The 20,860-nt window shown below is 38.9% G+C and overlaps 1 protein-coding gene across 2 annotated transcripts in view; it reads right to left on the bottom strand.

The window, feature by feature from the left end:
* Positions 1–20,860, bottom strand: part of calcrla (calcitonin receptor-like a) — a 51,843-nt gene that overhangs the window by 13,453 nt on the left and 17,530 nt on the right. The window contains exons 3-13 of one of the 2 annotated variants that reach the window (XR_004021696.1): positions 19,778–19,931; positions 19,335–19,445; positions 18,315–18,427; positions 16,591–16,682; positions 16,360–16,486; positions 16,002–16,155; positions 15,860–15,920; positions 15,649–15,715; positions 12,116–12,334; positions 11,459–11,500; positions 9,460–9,576 (exon numbers count right to left, since the gene is read on the bottom strand). Coding sequence is in view for 1 of the 2 variants with exons in the window: in XM_030758428.1 (XP_030614288.1) it covers positions 9,355–9,576; positions 11,459–11,500; positions 12,116–12,334; positions 15,649–15,715; positions 15,860–15,920; positions 16,002–16,155; positions 16,360–16,486; positions 16,591–16,682; positions 18,315–18,427; positions 19,335–19,445; positions 19,778–19,931 (1,362 nt within the window). In the remaining variant the exon portion in view is untranslated. Of the gene's footprint in view, positions 1–5,078; positions 9,577–11,458; positions 11,501–12,115; positions 12,335–15,648; positions 15,716–15,859; positions 15,921–16,001; positions 16,156–16,359; positions 16,487–16,590; positions 16,683–18,314; positions 18,428–19,334; positions 19,446–19,777; positions 19,932–20,860 lie in introns of those variants that run through there. The other variant, XM_030758428.1, reaches the window with a different exon arrangement.

Raw genomic sequence — 20,860 nt, 5'->3', positions numbered from 1 at the left:
TGATTGGCAGGTAACATGTCATGCCAGCATTTGTCTCATACATTAGCAAAAAGCTAAACTGGAGAGAAATCTGTCAGGAAAAGGAGGAAAACGGTCTGTGGTTCCCACCTGCAAAACCTTTCCCTTTTAGTTGTTGTCTTGTTGTTGCCTCTCTGGTACACCTGTTGTCAATTTCTTTTGCACCAAAGGAGGTGAAATTGATTGACGGTCGTTTCTGCTTTGTAACTGAACAGATTGACATCCCTGAATTAATTTTTGAGCAGTGTTTTTATTTATCTGTGTGAAATACAGCTCATTTGGGTCAAAGTGTAGAAAACAACACACACACACACACACAATGTCAAATAAAAAAAAAAAAAAACCTCCTTGTTGTGCGCCATGTGGAGTGTACAGCTGTACCACAGCTTTTGAGGCTAAGTGCAGGTGACAGCAACCTAAAGCAACCTTTTTTTTTTTTTTTTTCCTTTTACCAGCCAGGGGTGTACATAGTTACTTATTCAGGTCACATAAGAGGGAGACAAGCTGGCAGCAGCAGAAAAAAAAAAGACATAAAATGTCTGATGACATATAACTACAGGAAATGTGTTCCTTCATTTCTGAGGGAAAATTCTATTTTTAACACTTTTGCTCAGGTGGCACGTTGTGGTTTTCCGTAAACCTCTCTTGCCACATGCTGAGCCAGAGAAGGGCCATAAGAAATTCCATATGTCGGCTCAGGCTGCTGTAGGCAGTGGAGCAGGAAAAGTGTGATGCCGGGAGTTTTAATTGGACATACAGGAGGCTTGTGCCGGAATGTTTTTTGTAGACTTATATTGTTGTACAGTGTTGCTGAAGTGCACACAACAGAACATTTGAAAATAATTGATCTTATAATCTCACAAACAGTATTATGCTGCTACATATCCCATTAGGACTTTACTAATTTAAAATATCTATGAACATTATCCTATTTAAGTAGCATTAGTGGTACTGCGGTTGTATTAAATGTTAATCCCTACATTGTCTCAATTTACATGAACATTAATTCCAAATTAATTACAGTGAGAGCAAATTCTTTGAGACATGGCTCTCAATGGAGCTTAAATGCATGAAAGTGTGCTGAGGTTATGGATGGCTGGTGTCTGTAATAAGTCAGGGAAAAATATTTGTAACCTATGGGTGGACTTTAAAACTTCTGATCATCACAGGAGTCAAAGATTTAGAGCTCATAGCTTTGTAATCACCTTCAACTTAAATACATCTCAAATGCATATTTAAAAATGACTCAAATACTGATTTCTCATTTTAGAGAATATATTACTCGATTTGCATAGTGAAAATTTTAAAATTGTAAGGTCATGATTACGGGGTGGGAATCAGAGTGACTCACAATGCTGTCATGACACTGATGGTGCCATAGTCCACACATCAATTTACAGGTGTGCCGTGGAGAGCATCCTTACATCATTTGTCACTCAGGAAGTGTTTGCAGTGGGCAGTTAAGTCTGCAGTCTCCCACTGAAAAACTCTTCATCCACAGTTGCAGGAACAGGACTGCCCCCCCCCCCCCCCCCCCCCCAGGAATAAGGTTGTGCAGCATCAGGGCCAGAACAACCACACTCCATCCAGAAACTGCGACATACAAGAGACTTCTCCAGGTGCAAAGATCGACATACCATTATTCACAATACCAAATTACACACAAAGGACTCTCTCTCATGTGCAGTAACACTAAATGTTCATGTTTATACTCATATATATATTAAGACTTTCTTGGACAATCATTGCACCTTAAATTGCATTTTTATCTTACTGATATAACTGTAGCTTTTGTTTTTCTATATTTAGCTTTTATCTTAAAATTGTGTTACTGATTTAGTTGATTAGTTTAACCTACTGAACCTTTAACTATGATACATTGATTCTGCAATACTTGATACATCACAATAAATGACTTTACAAATGATGAAAGATTAAAATGTGTTTTTATGGGGGTAATCACTGCACTGTGTATATTAGCATGTATTATCAGTTTCAATGAGGTGAATTTTTTCTTTAACTCTGTTCACCTAAAAGCAATGTTAGCACAAGGGATTTTCACAAGCATAAGGGAGCCTGATTACCATACAACAACACTCCGACAGAGAATGGCTGCTCAGGCTGGTCCTTACGTACAGTACTGGCAGGCAATGAGCAAATCAGGAACAGGTGTGTTGCCTGAAGAGCGGGAAACCCCTAATCCCGACCCTGACCCTGCCCAGCCCAGGACCATGACAGTACTACTCTGGCGGTAGCTGTATTGCCAGAGAAGCAATATACACTCACTCACAGGCCGCTTTATTAGGTACAGTTAACCATTTCTTAATGCAAATAAATAATCAGCTAATCACATGGTAGTAACTCAAAATGGACTGGTACTTCTACTCTGAGTATTCAAAGGGATTTTTACTACAAGCGTCATTCACACAGTCACACAGACATTAACGTAAGCACTTTTTTCTATACTTAAGCACTTTGTCTAACATTTGCACACACACTCACACCCTGATGCATGCATCAGGGCCAACTCGGGGTTCGGTATCTTGCCAAACAGAGGCTGAGGCTAAAGTTCACACAGGCTCTCAAATCATTACCTGGTCTCGAGTCTGCAACATTTGGATGCTAAGGCCAGAATGACATCAACAACATGTCCTGCTGCGTGCCAACGGTTCAGACTGCTGCTGGAGATCTAATGTTGGAGATATTTTCTGGGTACACTTTTAGCTCCTTTGAGGATCTTACCTGATTATTGTTGCTGACCATGTCCATCCCTTTATGACCACAGAGTACCCATCTTCTGATGGCTGCTTCCAACAGGACAGAGCATCATGTCACAAACCTCAGATCATCTTAAACTGGTTTTTTGAACATGACAGTGAGTTCAGTGCACTCAAATGGCCTCCACAGTCACCAGATCTCAGGCCAATAGAGCACCTTTGGGATGTGGTGGAACAGGAGATTTGCATGATGGATGCGCTGCTGAAAAATCTGCAGCATCTATGTGATGCTATGATGTCAATATGGACCAAAATCTCTAAGGAATGTTTGCAGCACCTTGTTGAATCTGAGCCATGAATTACAGCAGGAAAAACAGGTGATGATGCACTACTAATCAAAAATGTATTCATAACCTATAAACAAGGTTAAAGGTTCATGAAAAATTCACACCTATCAAAGTGCAGACACAAAACCCCACAGCAATCATTTTTCACTCAGTAAATTTCAACTTGTCTGTGCAGCATTAATAAAGAAAATATTATTACACCTCAGGGTCTTTATGTACTTTGCAACACTTTCAAGTTTCAACATTTCTGCACTCAGTCACCTGTTAATGTGTTGCTCATAAACTAGGTTAAATTAAGTAATTTATATTAATATGGTGTTAGTCATAATCTCCCATTATCACATGATTTTTTTTTAATAGCCTCTTCAGAAATTACTCAACACTAAAGGGATTTGGGAATGGAATAATGTTAAAAAAGAAAAAAAAAGAAGCCTGTTTGTTCACTTTGACAGTTTCTGTGGGGACTCTTTGGCAACATAGCAGATGTTTCTCATTACAACGGCCCCCCACTACAGAGCCCCAGAGGTGTCAGATCAGCTACACAATTCAGTTACACTGTGTTCTTTTCACTTCAACACTAAACTCATAAATCAAGTATATAGTCGATGGGACAAGCGAGAATGATATAAAAATGTTACGTGGTACCATTTACTGCTGAATACACGTGCTTGAATGGCTGTAGAATAACGAAGGCGAGAGCTTTAACAAACTGAACAGAAATGACCTGCACTGGTGAATGATATGCTGGCCACATTCTAGATGTGATATTATGAGTCGTGCTCTCTGTTGAAAACAAAATTTACTACAGGATGGGCATTGTACTTCAGTTTGAAGCAGTTCTGTATCTGGATTTTTTTCATTATTGCTACAGTCACACTAAGGAAAACACCGGTTGGAGACTGTGGCACAACCAAATTAACTGGTACTGTGTGCAATTAGAAATAGTTGCTTTGAAGATGGGAAACAGGTCTGTGACCACTCGCAGTCAGTTGCCATCTTCAAAGCAATTTTGGTAAAGACTGCCAGAAAACGGTGAAAAAATGGTGATAAAATGCTATCAGACTGCAATCAGTCTGCAATCAGTTTGCTATAAGTTCATGATTGAATGGAGTCAGGTTGGCAATTTCTTACCTTCTGTTACAAATCTGTTACAAATCTGTTGCTCTCTCACATTACTTACAGTCCAGCCAGAACCTAAGATTTAAAACAAATTCAGAAATTCCTCCACAAATAGTGATGGACTTGCTGCAGGACAGCAATAGTAATACAATCAGAATACAACCAGTTGAGTTGAGTTCCCTCTTTCAAGAAGAGGCCTTGCAGATGAGTTGCGCTCATCGAACTGATTCAGGTTGATTGCTGACACGTTTCAGTCTATCTGCATTTATAAATTAGATGGCAATTATTCAAAAACACTTCACCAATCTGTCAGAGTGAGGCTGAGTCAGACCATGACTGTTTGGAGAAAGGTCGTCTCCTACCAGGTGACCTGATTGCACGGGTCACCCAGAGGTTGAGGTTGTCGCACGCTCGACCGCTGGGTGACTAGTTGGTGACCGCGACTTCTTGCAAGTGGTCGCCAAATGCAAACAAATAAATAAATCAATGCAATCTTGAGGCAACCACCAATTTTTCTAGTTGCAAAGAGGTTGCTGTTCTGTTTTTAAATGCAGTGTAACTGAGTCATAGCGTAGTGATATCTTTTCAGAACCTAAACAGGGGCCATTTGAAAATACTTGCTATGCTACAACGTCGACATTGTATGTTGATATTGGACAAGATGTATAAAAAAAAAACAATAGAACGAAAGAAAAAAACTGCTGAAGGTTGGTGCTGTGCTATACTGTATTAGTATGTAGATACACACAAGATAGCAACATTGTCTAACTCAGTGAAATAATTAAAAAAGAGACATTGTACTATATATATATATATATATATATATATATATATATATATATATATATATATATATATATATATATATAATGTGTTCTTCACATCCATAAAACAAAACCAATTACATTCAAACAGTAGTGTGAAGTCAATGTGTCAAGACTACCAAAATTAGAAACAGTACAGTATAAACAAAAACTACAGACATTGTCTTCAATGCTTTTGTCTTACTTTACAACATTTTACCAAATGTCACCAGGGACATCACAAACCCTTTGGAGAGTCATATGAAAACATTTCACACATAAATACAGAACTTAAATGATACACAAGATTTACTACATTTACCAAAAGCCTCTGGCTTTTCCACAGATCTGATGAAATTACTTTCATAAATGATTATGAGGCATTACTACACAATAAATGACTTTTATGGATACTTTATAGCTTTGTCATTGTACATTTATCACTTGCTGCAAAGCAGTGATGTGTCAACCATAAATGTAGATTGCACAGTTCATGTTTAAATGAAGAAACTGTCCTGCAGATCTGATATGAAAAAAAAACTACAAACTGTATGTTTGATACTAAAGCCTGAACTCATATAGTGTCAGTGTTTGAATACTGAGAATATGAAACACAAATTAATTGGTTTTACCTCAAACATTAGTCACTTAGTGATTATGTTTCTTAAAAATATGCCAATTCCCTGTTTGTGTAGAACTGAGCGGTTTAAGTCATCACAGTTGTATTAAAGACTGGAAATGGAAACATTCAACAGTTATCATAAATGAATAGCCAGCAATGTAAATTGATTTGCCATTTCAGTGAGTGGTTCTTTTAGATATCCATGAAAGAGTTACCGTATCCAACCAGGAAAACATTCCCTTTGGAAGGTTGAATGTGAATCTCCACATATCAAACTTGCACCATATGTGTATTTTGATAATATGGCATGAATAACTTACACAGAATGCACTTGTGTTTTTCTTTGCATCCAATGACAGGCAAAGAAAAAAAAAAGAATCTAAACAGGATGATGACAAGTAATAAGGGCAGCCAGCTAAGGTAGCATGTTTCCTGTTTCCTTCCCTTTTTAAAACACAAAGTAGTGGTTGAATGCTTCGATGAGTATACTATACTCATAAATACTGTATATATAAATCATGCATACTATCACTCACACGTTTCACTTGTCCTCTTTGCAGAACTGTTAGATTTACAAAAATATTTACATCAACTGATAGTGACTCATGTTCCCAGCATTATGGAAAATGTGTTTAAATGATTTACGGTGAAGAAAGGAAAAAAAAAAAAAGGATCTAAATGAGCAAAATGACCACATAACTGTATAAAAGTGCAGTGAATATTGACCAGCTCTAGAAATTGACTAAATGCTTTAAATAAAAAATGTTTTCAGTACATTTTTAAAATTTATTTTATTTTGGTTTTGTCACATGACATGTGAAAGGTTCATCATATGTACTTCTGAATAAGGCTGTGTGCACACTCTTAAACCTTAACCCAGGTCATCCATTGTGCACCGGCATGACCTGGAAAGGTTTTCTTTATACCTCACTCTCAGGGACAGAATAAAAATATTTGAGCTTAAGTTGACTGGTCAGGTTTCCATCCAAATGTAGCAATTTTAAGCTTAAAAAGAAAAAAAAAAAAAGAGTAAATGATTTGTGTTTTCTCCTTCCAGGTCATCAAATAGAGACGTTCTATCAGATGCCATCGGCATCCCGTACAGAAATACCCACAGGCTGTCCTTTTGCATCTGCCTAAAGGACACCAAAAACTACTAGGCTAGCTTTAGGAAAAGACCATTCTTTTGACATTCATAACATTTACCCTGCATGTACAAAAATAACTCTGAACTAGTGTGTTTAAATACAAAACCAACAGGTCCATTACATGTGTCTATATGTGATGATTTGGGGGCAAGACATCACCTAAACTTGGTGCGTAATAGCACCACAACCTTGTAAGTGTCATTAAGACTCCAGTGGCTTTGACAAAATGTCAGAATTTGATGCTCTGGGAATGACAGTGGGCTGAATCAATGCATGCATTTTATACACTAATGATAAAGATTTGGTTCACTGAGGCAAGAAGGTTTTTGCCCCAGTGAGGATTTGAATGAAAGTAACTGAGGAAGCACCAGTCAGACCTAAAAACAAACACAAATGGGTGGTGGAAGCGATGGGGATTTATAGAATTTGCTCATGTATGAAAGTGAGGAACATTATTATTGACGCTTCATACAGATCTAATGCCTTTTTCTCTTTCACCATTTTCATTTCTTCAGTGTAGCAGAAGCTTTAGTGGACATTCAAGTTGCATGCTTCATTTACGGCAGGATTTTGCCCAGTTCTATTGCACTTTTCATGTCTTTTTTATGGGCAAACTGAAAACGCAATCACTGAAATCAATCGTCCACACTGGCCTAAAACATCATTTCATAGCACGGCTATCCTGCAAAAAGACAACAAGATACAAAAGTAATCACACGAATATGGGGATTTAGCGGCCTGAAGTTCTCAAAGTGGGTCGCTTACAAATTGCGAAACTTTTTAGCTGCAGACAGTAAACTAGCTAATATTAAGATACATGATCAATTCAAATGATTAACAAAAATATAAATAATGTGTATTAGATTTTAAGAAGATGAAGGTGAATCAACCCCAATTTCTAACAGTTGCACTATGAAGAAGTAGAAACATGGCTTTATTCATTAGAAATAGACTTACTACATGACTGCACGGGAATATTGTTTTAAAATACTAAATCGCCCTCCTCTTTCACGTATGGATTAATAAATCTGATCTTCCTCAATTCAGTTTCATTTTCCTGCTTCCTACTGCGGTGCTTGAAGAACCAGCACCTCATTCAGTTACCTTCCTGCATTCAGTCTGAACACTGAGCACTGTTGACATCTCAATTATCTGTAAGTGGTTTGCGAGGGGTAAGAAAAGAGACAACGGTGAAAGGGAATGTGATGTGTGCTTAAGAGAGCCAAGCCTTTAAACAAGTGCTGCATTCCATTTGCCTCAGAAGTCGGACGTTGTAGCTGGGAGTCACTCCCGAGTCGAGCGTGTTCCAGCTGTAAAGTCAGACGAGCGAAGAAAAACAGGATTCGGTTTGCTCCTCAGTAAGGTAGAGCTAGCCGTGCAATACAGCACAGTGCTTGTTTAATACGCTTAAAAACGCCACTGCAGCACACTCACAGAGACCGCCCGGTCAAGGCTCTGCATATGGCTTATTTAGCAAGTCAGAAATATACAACAGCGGCAGTGCAGAGTTTTACTAATGTTTGCATGCACTGCCGCAGACCCACCAACAATAATTGCACAGTCATGGTTTCCACTCCGGCTTTCTGAGCTGGAAGTCTGATTTGAAAGGGCGGTCCAGTTGAAAATTCCAACTAGGAACTCAGAAACTCCAGCTTCCAGCTTCAGATGAAATGCACCACTGACTCTTACATTCAAATGTGGCTTCTCTCTGATGATATTGTGTTAACATGTTACATTACAAGCTTCCATCTGGCTTAAATGATGCACATGTCAGTAAGGATCACTTGAGCACGCTCAAACATCAGCATGACAAAATGTCGAGATGCTTAGAAACGAAGAGCACGAGCAGAAACACCTGCATTAAACGCACACGTGGGAACAAACACTGAAACAAAGAAGAAAATGCTGAGAAAGTTTATGTGCTGCTGGCAACAGGTCATATCAGTATTTCATTTTGAGAAAAAAAAATCATAAATACTGTATGGCATTTAATCTATTTTCATTTAATAAACAAGAATACGTTGATAAATTAAGTTTAACATGTGAAAGATATAGATAAAGATTTAATACTTCACTATGCACATGTTAGACGTCCTATCTGATTCATTACTGATAATAAAAAATAAATGAGGCAGGCAAGATTTCTTGGTTTGGCACTAACTGTGTCAAAAGAATTTACAGTGTAACCGAAGGCTTTCTGTGCACAACATGAGCCCAGGAGGATGATCAAGCAGTCCGCAATTATTGATTTAAGAACAGTTTTGTCAGGCAGAAAGATCTGAAAGCGTCGTAGTCCAAGTAAAGCAGTTCAGTTGCAAATTGTAGACAAAGCACTGCGCAGGAGTAGCTGCATCAAGCTCGCCATACAGTACAGTTAAAGGACTTGTGTTTGCGTGGATAAGAAGTCATCGTTTTCTTCAGGTGTGTGAGAGCCAGGATGTACAATCTTTTTACTCACTCATTTTCCTCTGACACTGCATCTGTGGCAAGTGGCCAGTTTTCCTGCATGGTGAGCTCCAAACATGTAGCAGATTTTAAGGGTGATGGTGGGATGGACAGAGTCTGACAACACTGTGTATGTCAGGCATAGGGGCTGTCTGATTTCAGTATGGAGGCATCTGAGTCATGGCAGCCCTTGCCGTTCATGTGTTCTGAGTGGCAGTCGATGCTGTAGCAGCCCTGTACCTCAGTGATGGAGGAAGCTGTGTAGGAAGCAGAGCGCAGGGCATCTGAGTGGTTTCCTATGCTGCTGCCAAACTGGATATGATACTGGTTCCAGTGCCGCCTCAGAACAGCTTGGACCTAACCAGAGGGATCAGATATCAGATATTAGCTGACAGGAGTGCTTAGGAATCATAAGCTGACATAAAGCTCGATTAATAAGTGATAAGCCCAAAGTAATTTTGCATAAGATGGCAGAAAACTCCTAGAATGGCTCCTTATTTTATAATCTCTACACCAACAAAATAGAAATTAAACATGCTGTGTTTTTAGATCTGTGAGAAGTCCAGACTAGCTTTCTGGCAATTACACAGTGATGACACTGCTGAACATCACTAGTGACACCAATCAGAAAGATTTTTTTTTTTTAAACCTTAGACAAAACCAGGCTAGCAGTTTTATCCTGTTTTTGTCTTAATGGAGCCAGAAGCCCGTTAGCCTAAACTAGTAAAGAACTCAAAGACAAATGATAAAGAATTACAATTAAGTTATTTATTCATTACCTTCTTAAATATGAAGACCAATAATATCCAAATTATTTGATATTATCATAAACTGATACAAATACATTAGTGTTGTAGTAGCGGTACTAGTAGTAGTAAATGATAGGCATCTTCACACTTTTCTGACATTCAATCCAGTTGTTTTCAACCTGGACTTAATTATGGGATGTTGCATGTGTATAATTATCATGGAAGGAAATATGCATTTCTTCTTTTATCTGTGCTAATATGAAATATTATATTAACTGGGTTACTCACACACACATTAGAATACATCTTTATCATCTCAGTTTCTGAGAGAAAGCAAGACTTTTTATTCCAAGCAATTTAAAATGATAGATTCTTAGAAGAACTGATAAGTAATACAAATAGCTGAGACATGGCTAGCTTAGCTTAAAGCTGGAGGTACCAAGCAACAGGAAGCCTTTGCCCACTTCAGCTTTTCTTTGCTGAACAACAGCGGCGCACAGTGAAAATTCAGACCCACGTCTTCGCGTGACATTATTTCTCCTTCGCTGCAAATTCTTTGTGAAAAACATGCTTTGATTAAGGATCGCTCTACTGTGTTTTCCTGAGCCTGTGTGTTTCTGTGTGTAGCTATAACAGTGCCACTTTCTTTGAGCGTACAATAAGCACAGGATTAGGACAGACTTTGGCAGTAAATCAGTAGATAAAGATCAAAGGGAAGCTGCTTAATGGATCTTGTAAATCATTCACTTCAAGTGAAGTCAAGCTATTTTCTATGTAGATGAATTGCCTGCAAAATTGACAGTAATCAGCGCACAGCCTGTGGCTGCTTGCCAGCAACTTAATCTTCAGTCTTTGGAGAGCAATGCTGAGGAGTAGTGCTGTTTTTTTCTCTACTTATCCACTGTGAGTACAAACACGCTGTTTCTTTTTTTTTTGTTTTTAATTGAAAAATTGCTTCTGTACTGTAACTGAGCTTCCTCTGACCCACCACAACCTCTTTTTCTTTAGTTGTGACCACTGGGAAAATCAAGCCTAGATAACGTATTTATCAGCCATCCACAGTCATACCTATTGATTATTGCTATTTATTAACACATGTCCAAAGATACTGTAAGCTACTTTAGGAGTTACTGAATGGCATGTTTTGTATTGTACTTTGTTACAGTTTCATGTCACATGTAAAGTTTAGAGACACTGAGTTAAATTGATCATTTTACATTAATTCCCTGGGGTGTCTTTGCTGTAGTTTATTTTTCTTCAAATTGGTAGCTTGGAAAGTTATGACTACAGATTGAATTCCCCAACACTGGAAGACAGGCCCTGGGGGGTCTGACCCTGACAAGGCATGACCCTTATGCACCACAAGGTCAGCACAGTGGATGCTGTCTTGGATACCCGTGATCACAAAGAGGAAGTGTGGGATAGTGTGCGTACATGTGTTTGCATAGCTGAAAAGCACAATAAAAAAGGGCATAATCAAAAGGTCTTACTTCGCCATTGAAAAAGCAGAAGATGGTGGCCACGAGCAGGCCCTGGAATGAAAAAAGAAACACATGAAAAAGAAGATTGGCATGCAGCTCACTAATTGGACTCAGGAAAGTTGTTTGTAGACAACATCTTAGGGTCTAAAGTGCTGTGAAGCAGAGAAACTTAGGAGGTCAAAGTGATTACATTTTGAAAGCTGATTCAGGCTGTTACTCAAGGCACGGCGCACACTGGGACCGCTCAGGATGATCAGATAACGCTTCATCAACATCCAACAGATTTCAGTCTCTTTCAGCTCAGATAATTTGTGCCTTCCTTCCTGCTGTTCTTGCCTGGGCTACACAAACAAAGTCTTGTCTGCGGCTAATGGGAATGTTTGACTTTTGGTAAAAGCTAGGAAAATACTGAGGTTGAAGTCCATTTAATGGATCATTTTATTAAAATAAATGCCTTTATCACTGGAGGGGAGAGAGTAATCACTTTTCATAATAATTTTATATTAGGCACACACAAAGATAGCATAACAACACAAACAGTACAGAGGATGACCTCAGTAAATAACACTGGTAGCAGACTCTCTATATAATATATACAACAATAGACATGTGGAAATGATGGGAATCACTTCAGGTCTTCACACTGACCATTAACCACCGTCTCACCTGGTAATGCATGAGTATGTGCATGATGTAGTCGTATATTTCAGAAGAGACCCGTCCCTCGGGCTTGTAGGGAAGCAGGACATACTGAATTCCAAGGAGAGGTACCAGGATAAGCGTGGCTCTCACTGCTTTCATGTAGAGACTCGATTCTGCCTGATGGGTCACCTTCAGTTTGGTAATCAGAACTCGCACGATGTTAAGTAGAAAAAACAAATTGACCTAAAGGGGGAAGATGTAAATAAAATCAGCATTACAGTCTAGTCTTTGGATAGGATCAGGTATAAAAGTATAAAGAACAAGATGATATTCATATAAAAATGGAAAATCAAACACTCCAGAGTGATTGGAAATTTTTGGGCTGCATGCAAATATGGAGGATATCTTGTAAAAATTGCCTTTTGACATATTTGAACAGTCTTTTTTTTTTTTTTCATAGCTGATTAAATACTTTAAGTGGGCAACACGTCTGAAGTACGGTCAGTCCAGTTTAGCATGAAAACTCTTACAACAGAGTCATGCTATTATAAAACACATGGCATCCATGTCAACCATTACATCTGCACTAATGTACTCACATATCACCATTTATGCTGTTTTTAATCTGTGTCCTTGTCATAAGCTAGATGATTACTCCCCTCTTTAGCCAAGAGAACTCAGCAGTCCGAAAAGAATTCACTTACATTTTACAGTGTCACAACTTTTAAATTGGTAAATTAAATTTGGTATAGAATTTTACTGAGCAAAAAATGTAAGTACACAGAGTTTAGCTCCGCCCCCTTTAGTAGAAATAAGTTGTCACTTTAGAATATTGACCCTTCACTTTAACATTAGTGTAGATTAGTGTAGTAGATTTTGCTAGTATGATTTGGATCATTGTACAACTTCCACAAAGTTAACTTGCATTATTTTTGTTATGAATAATAATAATTTTGTTATAAAGTAGAATTTAGCGCTGAATCACTGACTGTAAGGAGCCCAGTCCCTGAGGGAGCAAAGCAACCTCAAACTAGAATGTTTCCTCTTCATGTCTGCTCTTACTGTGGCTAAACAAACATATTTGTGATTTATCTGTCCAGAGTACATTAGTCAAAAAGCTCTGATCACATGTCTGTGCTCGACAGCAAGGGTGGTTTGTGTGTGTGTGTGTGTGTGTGTGTGTGTGTGTGTGTGTGTGTGTGTGTGTGATCTGTATTTGATTGTAGACACATGAACTTTGACACCAGCTATAAAAGTTTTCTGCAGATCCTGAAATAAAAGTTTAGGGTTCTTTGATATTTCTTTGGCATCAAGCAGTCTGCTCCAGGGGGGTGAATCTGTTAATGCATTTTATATCAAGCATTTGAAATTTACGCCACGTGCAGATTATTTTCCATAAAGCTCTAGAAGTTCTTTTTATATCCCCTGCCAGACACGAAAGCATCTAAAGCTTTTTTCCAAAGGCCTTAGAGAGTTCTTTAGATCTTGAGATGATGACACCACACACTTCAACAGTAAAGAAAATAACAGAGTCAAGATATCACAGGTTATATCTGTCACTCTCGACCAAAGCTGGAATCATTGGCACTCAATCCAATCCAAATTTTAATTATATAGATTTGAAATTTGGAGGATTTTTAAGTAGTATTAAATTAATTTTTTTTCCATGTTGCTGAACATTTTTTAAATAATTATTTACAGTGCAAATATGTAAAAGTGCAAAAGTTGTGCAAAAGTCCTGAACCATCCCTCGTTTCTTTATAGCTTGCTAGGGAAAATGAGAAATGGGTCCAATCATTTATAAGGGAAAAAATAAAGTTTGTGCAATTCTACCAAACTCAATATTCGGTACTGCAACTTTTATTCTTCAACACAGCCTAAACTCTCATAGGCAAGCTTCGCTTAATTTCTTGTAGTGATCAGGAATAGTTCTCCAGGCCTCTTAAATGGATGTTGGATGCCTTTTGTTCCATTCTCTGTTAAGATGATCCCACACTACCTCAGTCATGCTGAGGTCCGGGCTCTGGGGAGGCCAGTCCATGACTGATAGTGCTCCTTTCTATCCACGTACGCTTTTACTGCACTGGCAGTGTGTTTGGAATCATTGCCATCCTGAAAAAATTAAGCTGTTGCAAATCAGATGCTTTCCAGATGGTATTGCATGCAGGGTTGTGCAATACTGACAAAAAATGATATCTTGATATTTTCTGTAGTTTTGTTGATAACGATGATAAAAGACATTTTGCATTATTTAAAAATGTGTTTGTAAAAGAAGTGAAAGCTATTATTTACTGAGTGTGTGACACTTTGGGTGATGTAGGTTTGTCTTGGACAGCGGGCTCCCAAAAATTTTCAGATTCCTCATACTCTAGGTGGTGGTTTGTTCAGAGATGATGGAACAAGTTAGTTGTCAAGCTATCCTTAACGGCAACCGCTTTCTTACAAAGTCTGCAAATTGCCATCTTTTGAGTAATGTCAGTCTTTTCAAATCCAAACCACCTCCACGCGATTGAAGATGATCCTCGCCTATGAATTAAATCTAAGGCGGTAGACTGCGAGGCTGGCGATGTCTAAATTTCTTCCCCCGGTGCAGTGTGTTCACTCATTTCCAGCTTTAGGTGTGTTGTTTAGGCAGCTATGCACAGTATGGGCACTCTCAATGCGCACGCGCAGCAGCCTATACTAAAGCATAAATTAGTGAACCCGTGGAGTCGAGGCGTTTTTATTGCTGTATTTTTTTCCCCACTCAGTAGCATACTCAGTAACTTAACTCACACATCATTAACAGGGCAATTAAGATATTATCGTAGACGATATATATCGCACACCCCTAACTGCACAGTGGATCAAAATCTGATGGTACTTTCTGTGTTCATGATTCAATCAATTTTGACAAGATCCCCAACACCATTGGCTGAAATGCAGCCCCAAACCATGACGTGGCTCAAGACTTTTGCACACTACTGCATATAAACTATGTTTAAATGTGTCAACCTTAACAGGCACATTTCAACAGGACTTCCAGGAGGAACGTTTACTTATTCTAATATACTGAGAAAGTTGTTGCTATTATACTATAAGTAGCTGAGACACAAGTTACTTCTGAGACATGATAAGGTTTACTAAAAAAAAAAGCACCAGAGGCTGAAACCTACACATAACATTTTAAAGGATGTTGGAGGCTGAACATTTAGTACAGACAGGGTCCTAAGGGACCATGTTCTCTGAAGCATGCCCCAACGTGCTGATTAGGTGAATTCCTAGAAAACAACACAAGCCTGGGGACCAGTGGGTGGCTCCTCAAAGGGGAAGATGCATTGATTTCACAAGACAAACACATTTATGCATGCTCTGAAACTGTGTCCTGCTCACAGGACCCCCCGCAGAGTCCACTCAGAGGAGGACACAAGCAGCTTATTGTACTCATTGCGCAATAAAAACAGTGTAGCAACAGAAACATGAACCAAATCAGTTGGTTTATTTTAGTAAACACATATATAGTGATTTATTTGTTGTAACTGACCGGTGTTAGGAAAGAAAAGCTGTAGCATTCTTACCAAAAGAGCAGCACAGATGGGACCGTGGATTATGTAGAGCAGTGATGTTTTTGAGCTAATCCAACAGCTGCAGAGGAGCGAAGTACGGGAAAGGTTTACACAACAGTAAAATTTCCTCACATGACAGCCGATATATCACAGCAATCTGTGGATTTCCTGAAAAAAACACATTACCGGGGAATTGCTTATGCAGGCAGTAGTGTTAACTTACTTGTCGTTGTAGTAGTAACTACGAGCAACAGCATGTATGGTGGCTGGTATAAGAGGAAAGCCTGCAAAACAAAGGAGCAAATTAAGTAAAGAAAAATTTAAAAATGTACATTGTGATTAGCTGATTAATATCTTTTTCTTACCCCATCCTAGGAGATAGTACCACATCAGATGCTGCTTCTCAGCAAACACCGCCACCACGATGAGAGTGTGCAAATATATTCCCTCACACAGCATCCAGAAGTAATTACAGCCAAACAGGTACAGATGAATAAACTGGGACACTTTACAGCTTGTCTAAAAAAGAAAAACAGACATAATGAATGTGGATGCTGGCTGTAGCCAACAGTGCAGTTTTATAGCAGCTGATTTATGTTTATTTATACTAAACTAGAATGACCAGAGTAATGGTGCATATTAAATTAATAGAGAAAGCTCTGATACTATGGCAAAATGAATCAAAACAAATAATAAACTATAAAAGATTTGGGTAAAACTGACTGGATTGCTCTGCACCAGCTCCTGGTTGTTGGCCACTGCAGTCAGCAAAATGATGGTGATCACAGAGTTCAGAACAAAAGAGAAGAAGAGGTTCTTATGAAGGGTGATCCTTTGACAACTCAAACTCCTGGAAAAATAGAAAACTGATGTTATGTCACAATGCTTTATGTCACGGACAGACTGAGAAATATCAGTCTATGGAAGCTGCTCATATAACATATGCTAACTCACTTGAAATGGAAGAATATAGCTAGGGAGATGAGGAGGGACGTCAGGGACAGCCCATGTCCAATGAGGGCAAGGTAGAAAAGGTTCATTGCAGTCTGAAAAGAACCAAGAGATAGAAATCAGGTCATCTGATTGGATACAGCTTAGCGTTTGCACAGAAATGCTCTAGAAATTGTTCCATGTGCCTTGAATGTTTATATCAAACAACAGCACATTTTAGTACTGTACAAAAGTCTTGAGCTGCCACCTCTTTCTTTATCTTTTGCTTCCAAGGAGCCAAAGTGGTCTTGAGCAATAGTTCTCCAGGCTTTCTGGAGGCCTTTTTCTTTCATCACTGGTTGATTCTTCACTGATTTTTAATCCAGTCCTTGTATCTGACCATTTTTAGAATTTGGAGGATTTTATTGGCGTCTTTGCTTGTTGGACCACCCAACATTGACCTATGAATCATTTAAGCATTGCAAAATAAACACTGAGCTCAAGGGATGATCCAGTGTTGTGTCTACACATAACAGACCACTTAGTAAAGAACAAATTTTAAATTACATCTTTAGCCAATTTGTGACCAACAGCCTGTTGCCAAAAGCATAAATTGTTCCCATTTCTTTATCATGAATCTACAATAGATTAACATGGTTTGACAGGTATAAAAAAGTCCTAAGAAATAGCGGAAAAAAATCAAATAGGAAAAAAAAAAAATCAAGGTCTCTGTGGAGGGGTTGCTGTCAAGAAGCAGAGAAACGGGGAGAAAAAGGCTGAGGTGTGCCAAATTGCACAAGAACTGGACTGAAAAATCTGTGGCAACACATCTTATAGAATGAAGAATCCAAATTTATGAAGGAGGTCATACGAGAGGTCCAACAGTGAGTGTCTACAGTCATCTGTAAAACCCGGTGGAGGCTCTGTCATGGTTTGGGGCTGCATTTTAGCCAGTGGTGTTGGAGAGCTTGTCAAAATTAATGCACTTGCGAATGCATAACAGTAACACTGGAGCTTGATCCACCATGCACACTATCAGTCGTGGACTGGCCTTCCCAGAGCCTGGACTTCAACATTATTGAAGCAGTGTGGCACTATTTTGACAGAGAATGAAACAAAAAGGAGCCAACATCCAAAGAAGAGCTTTGGAATGTCCTTCAAGAAACTTGGAGAACTATTCCTGAAGACTGCTTAAAGAGATTACGATAGCTTACGAAAGCGAGTGTTACAAATAAAAAGTTTGATAGTTCGGATAATCAGCTGAGGTACCATAAGAGTGTTTCCCAGACTGGGATAAAATTTGAGACCTTGAGACCACAGATTTAACCCATCAGTTAGTCTGCTGATTATAATGTCACCTCATTGTGGAGAAACTTTTGGAGAAACGACTGAAATATAATTACTTCAAGTAAAAAGGTTCAGAAAACATTTTGCAACTTGGCTTGAACCTTATTTTTGTAAAAAAAAAAAAAATGCCAATATTTAGTGCCAATTCCAATAGTTACTATTCACAGATATTGTACAAAGAGTAGATATAAGACGGTGACAGAGCGTAAGTGAAAACAAAGTGGGAAAGTCTAAGGAAAGCGTAGGTGTTAATTTGTAATCTCTTTGCATTTAGGGGCTTGAGATGTGCAGGCATTGGCTGTTCAAGGTGCATGATTGTGTGTGCATCTGTGTTAGTGTGAAAGTGTGTGTGTGGAATATGAAAAGAGACAGAAAAAGAGTCTGAGTGTAAAAGCACCTACCACTCTGCCTTCTGTAGTGTGCTCATTGCAGCGGGTGTAGTTGGTCCATGTCCGGTTGCTCTCCGGATGCAGAAACCAGTGACCACTGTCAGTGCAAATCTTTGTGACCATCTCTGCAGGAAAAATAAAGAATTAAATAAAAACTCCATACTTAGACAGATTTTTGTCACTAATATTTTATGGTATTAAAATACCATAAAATATGGTATTTTAATACCATATTTTATGGTATTTAGAGGCACTGCCAGTAGAAGGGGAGAGGGAGATGAGAAAAACACATCAACATGTACAGAGCTAATGAAAACAGCATTAGAAGGATTAAATCTAATTATAAACCTGCAGGTCCTGTTGACGGCTGTGCTTGACTGAATTTGGTTAAGAATTCCGCAGAATCTTAAATCTAATTTACTGCAATAAACAGAGTAATGCATTTACACCACACACACACACACACACACACACACACACACACACACACACACACAGAAGTTAATAAATGTAAAAAAAAAAAATCATAATAATAATAACCTGCATCATAAATAGAAGCAGCTGCACTCGGTCTTTAATACACACTGAAAATTAAAAATGCTCCTGCTCATCCACTGAAAGCATCAAGTCTTCATGCTTCACGGTCATTTGCTGTAATTGGTTTGTGCATTCAGTGTCTGGGCAGACTGTGAGGTATAATCGCTGCTATTTTCACCTAGAATAATTCAAGCTAAAAGATCAAGCAAATATATACATGAGGAACAGTTCACTAGTCATGAAGAGCTCCCCCAGCCTGTGAAATCTGTTGCATAACACCATTTGTGGTTCTAGAAAGCTTTAACCCTGGTCATATAATATAATAAGGGCTATCTTGGTTTGGGCTTTTCTTTTTAACTAAAAGCATTCAAAATTATGAATGAGGATCTGATATCCATAACAGGGACTAACTGTCAGAGTATCTTGACCTCTGCTGATTCTGCAAACTTGCAGCTAGATGAAGCACATTTGGCTGCTACAAGCTACAGATCTCACCTGAAGGATCAAAATCCTGGAAATAGTCCGGGCAGTGCTGCTCAGATGTAACTCCTGCTTTGGTGTCATCCCAACAGAGCCAGCCATCCCAAGTGCGATTGCACATGGCCTCTGAAATCACACACACAAAAAATAAACAAAAAGCTTAATAAGTATTTATAATACAGTTGATACAATAGAGAAGACATGATGTACTTTATTTCTATTATATTTAACCAATACATCCTTTTTGCTGACCAGTGTACTGTTTGCTCCTGTCACTGGGAATTAAAACAGCTCATCAAATGTCAGAAGATGCTTGTTTTACGTTAAGAGCTTTTTCCACTTCAGGGTGGAAATTTACTCTCCACAGTTTGGACATTGCAAACTAACAATGAAAGTATACATTTGTAGAATTTTGAAAGTAGGGTTTTCATACATAATTTCAATGAAGACAGCTTTACCTTGTCTGCTGTGTGGATTTTCTTTCATGATCTTTTGGTAGCACTCAAACTGGGCTGTAACTATCTGGTTCCTGGTGACTGTCATGTCATGGTATACATTAGTTGGATGCTGCTGCTGGGTATCATTGACCTCCAAGCTTGCCTTTGCCATAAACTGCAAGAAAGGGGAGAAAATGTAGAAATCTAGTCATTTTTAACCTTTACAAAGTAGCATAAAAGATGCATTATACTGCCAAAAGTATTCACTCATCTGGGAATTTTTGACCATTCTTACAAAAGTGCATCTGTGAGGTCAGACACTGATGTTGGACAGAAGGCCTGGCTCACAGTCTCCACTCTAGTTCATCCCAAAGGTGTTCTACAAGGTCGAGGTCAGAACTCTGTGCAGGCCAGTCAAGTTCTTTCACACCAAACTGGCTCATCCATGTCTTTATGGACCTGCTTTGTGCACTGGTGTGGAATCATGGAACAGGAAGGGGCCATCCCCAAACTGTTCCCACAAAGTTGGGAGCATAAAATTGTCCAAAATATCTTGGTATGCTGAAGCATTAAGAGTTCCTTTCACTGGAACTAAGGGGCTGAGCCCCACACCATAATCCCCCCTCCACCAAACTTTAGACTTGGCACAATGCAGTCAGACAAGTATCATTCCCCTGGCAACTACCAAACCCAGACTTGTTTATTGGATTGACAGATGGAGAACCACGATTTATCATTCCAGAGAACATGTCTCCAGTGCTCTAGAGTCCAGTGTCCAGCATGCTTTAGACCACTGCATCTGATGCTTTGCATTGAGCTTGGTGATATAAGGCTTGGATGCAGCTGCTTGGCCATGAGGTCAGACACTGATTTTGGACAGAAGGCCTGGCTCACAGTCTCCACAGAGACCTACACAGACCTCCAGACTAGCTCAAGAACAGTGCGTAGAGAGCTTCATGGAATGGGTTTCATTCCATGAAGCTCTCTACGCACTGTTCTTGAGCTAGTCTGGAGGTCTGTAGTGATTGACCCTGTAGAACGTTGGTGACCTCTGTTAAATATGCACCTCAGCATCTGCTGACCCCACTCTGTGGTTTTACGTGG

This window comes from Archocentrus centrarchus, chromosome 21 (genome assembly GCF_007364275.1).
Source record: "Archocentrus centrarchus isolate MPI-CPG fArcCen1 chromosome 21, fArcCen1, whole genome shotgun sequence".
Taxonomy (NCBI): domain Eukaryota; kingdom Metazoa; phylum Chordata; class Actinopteri; order Cichliformes; family Cichlidae; genus Archocentrus; species Archocentrus centrarchus.
Note: the sequence above shows the minus strand (reverse complement) of the source record. Positions and strands in the feature narration are given on the sequence as shown.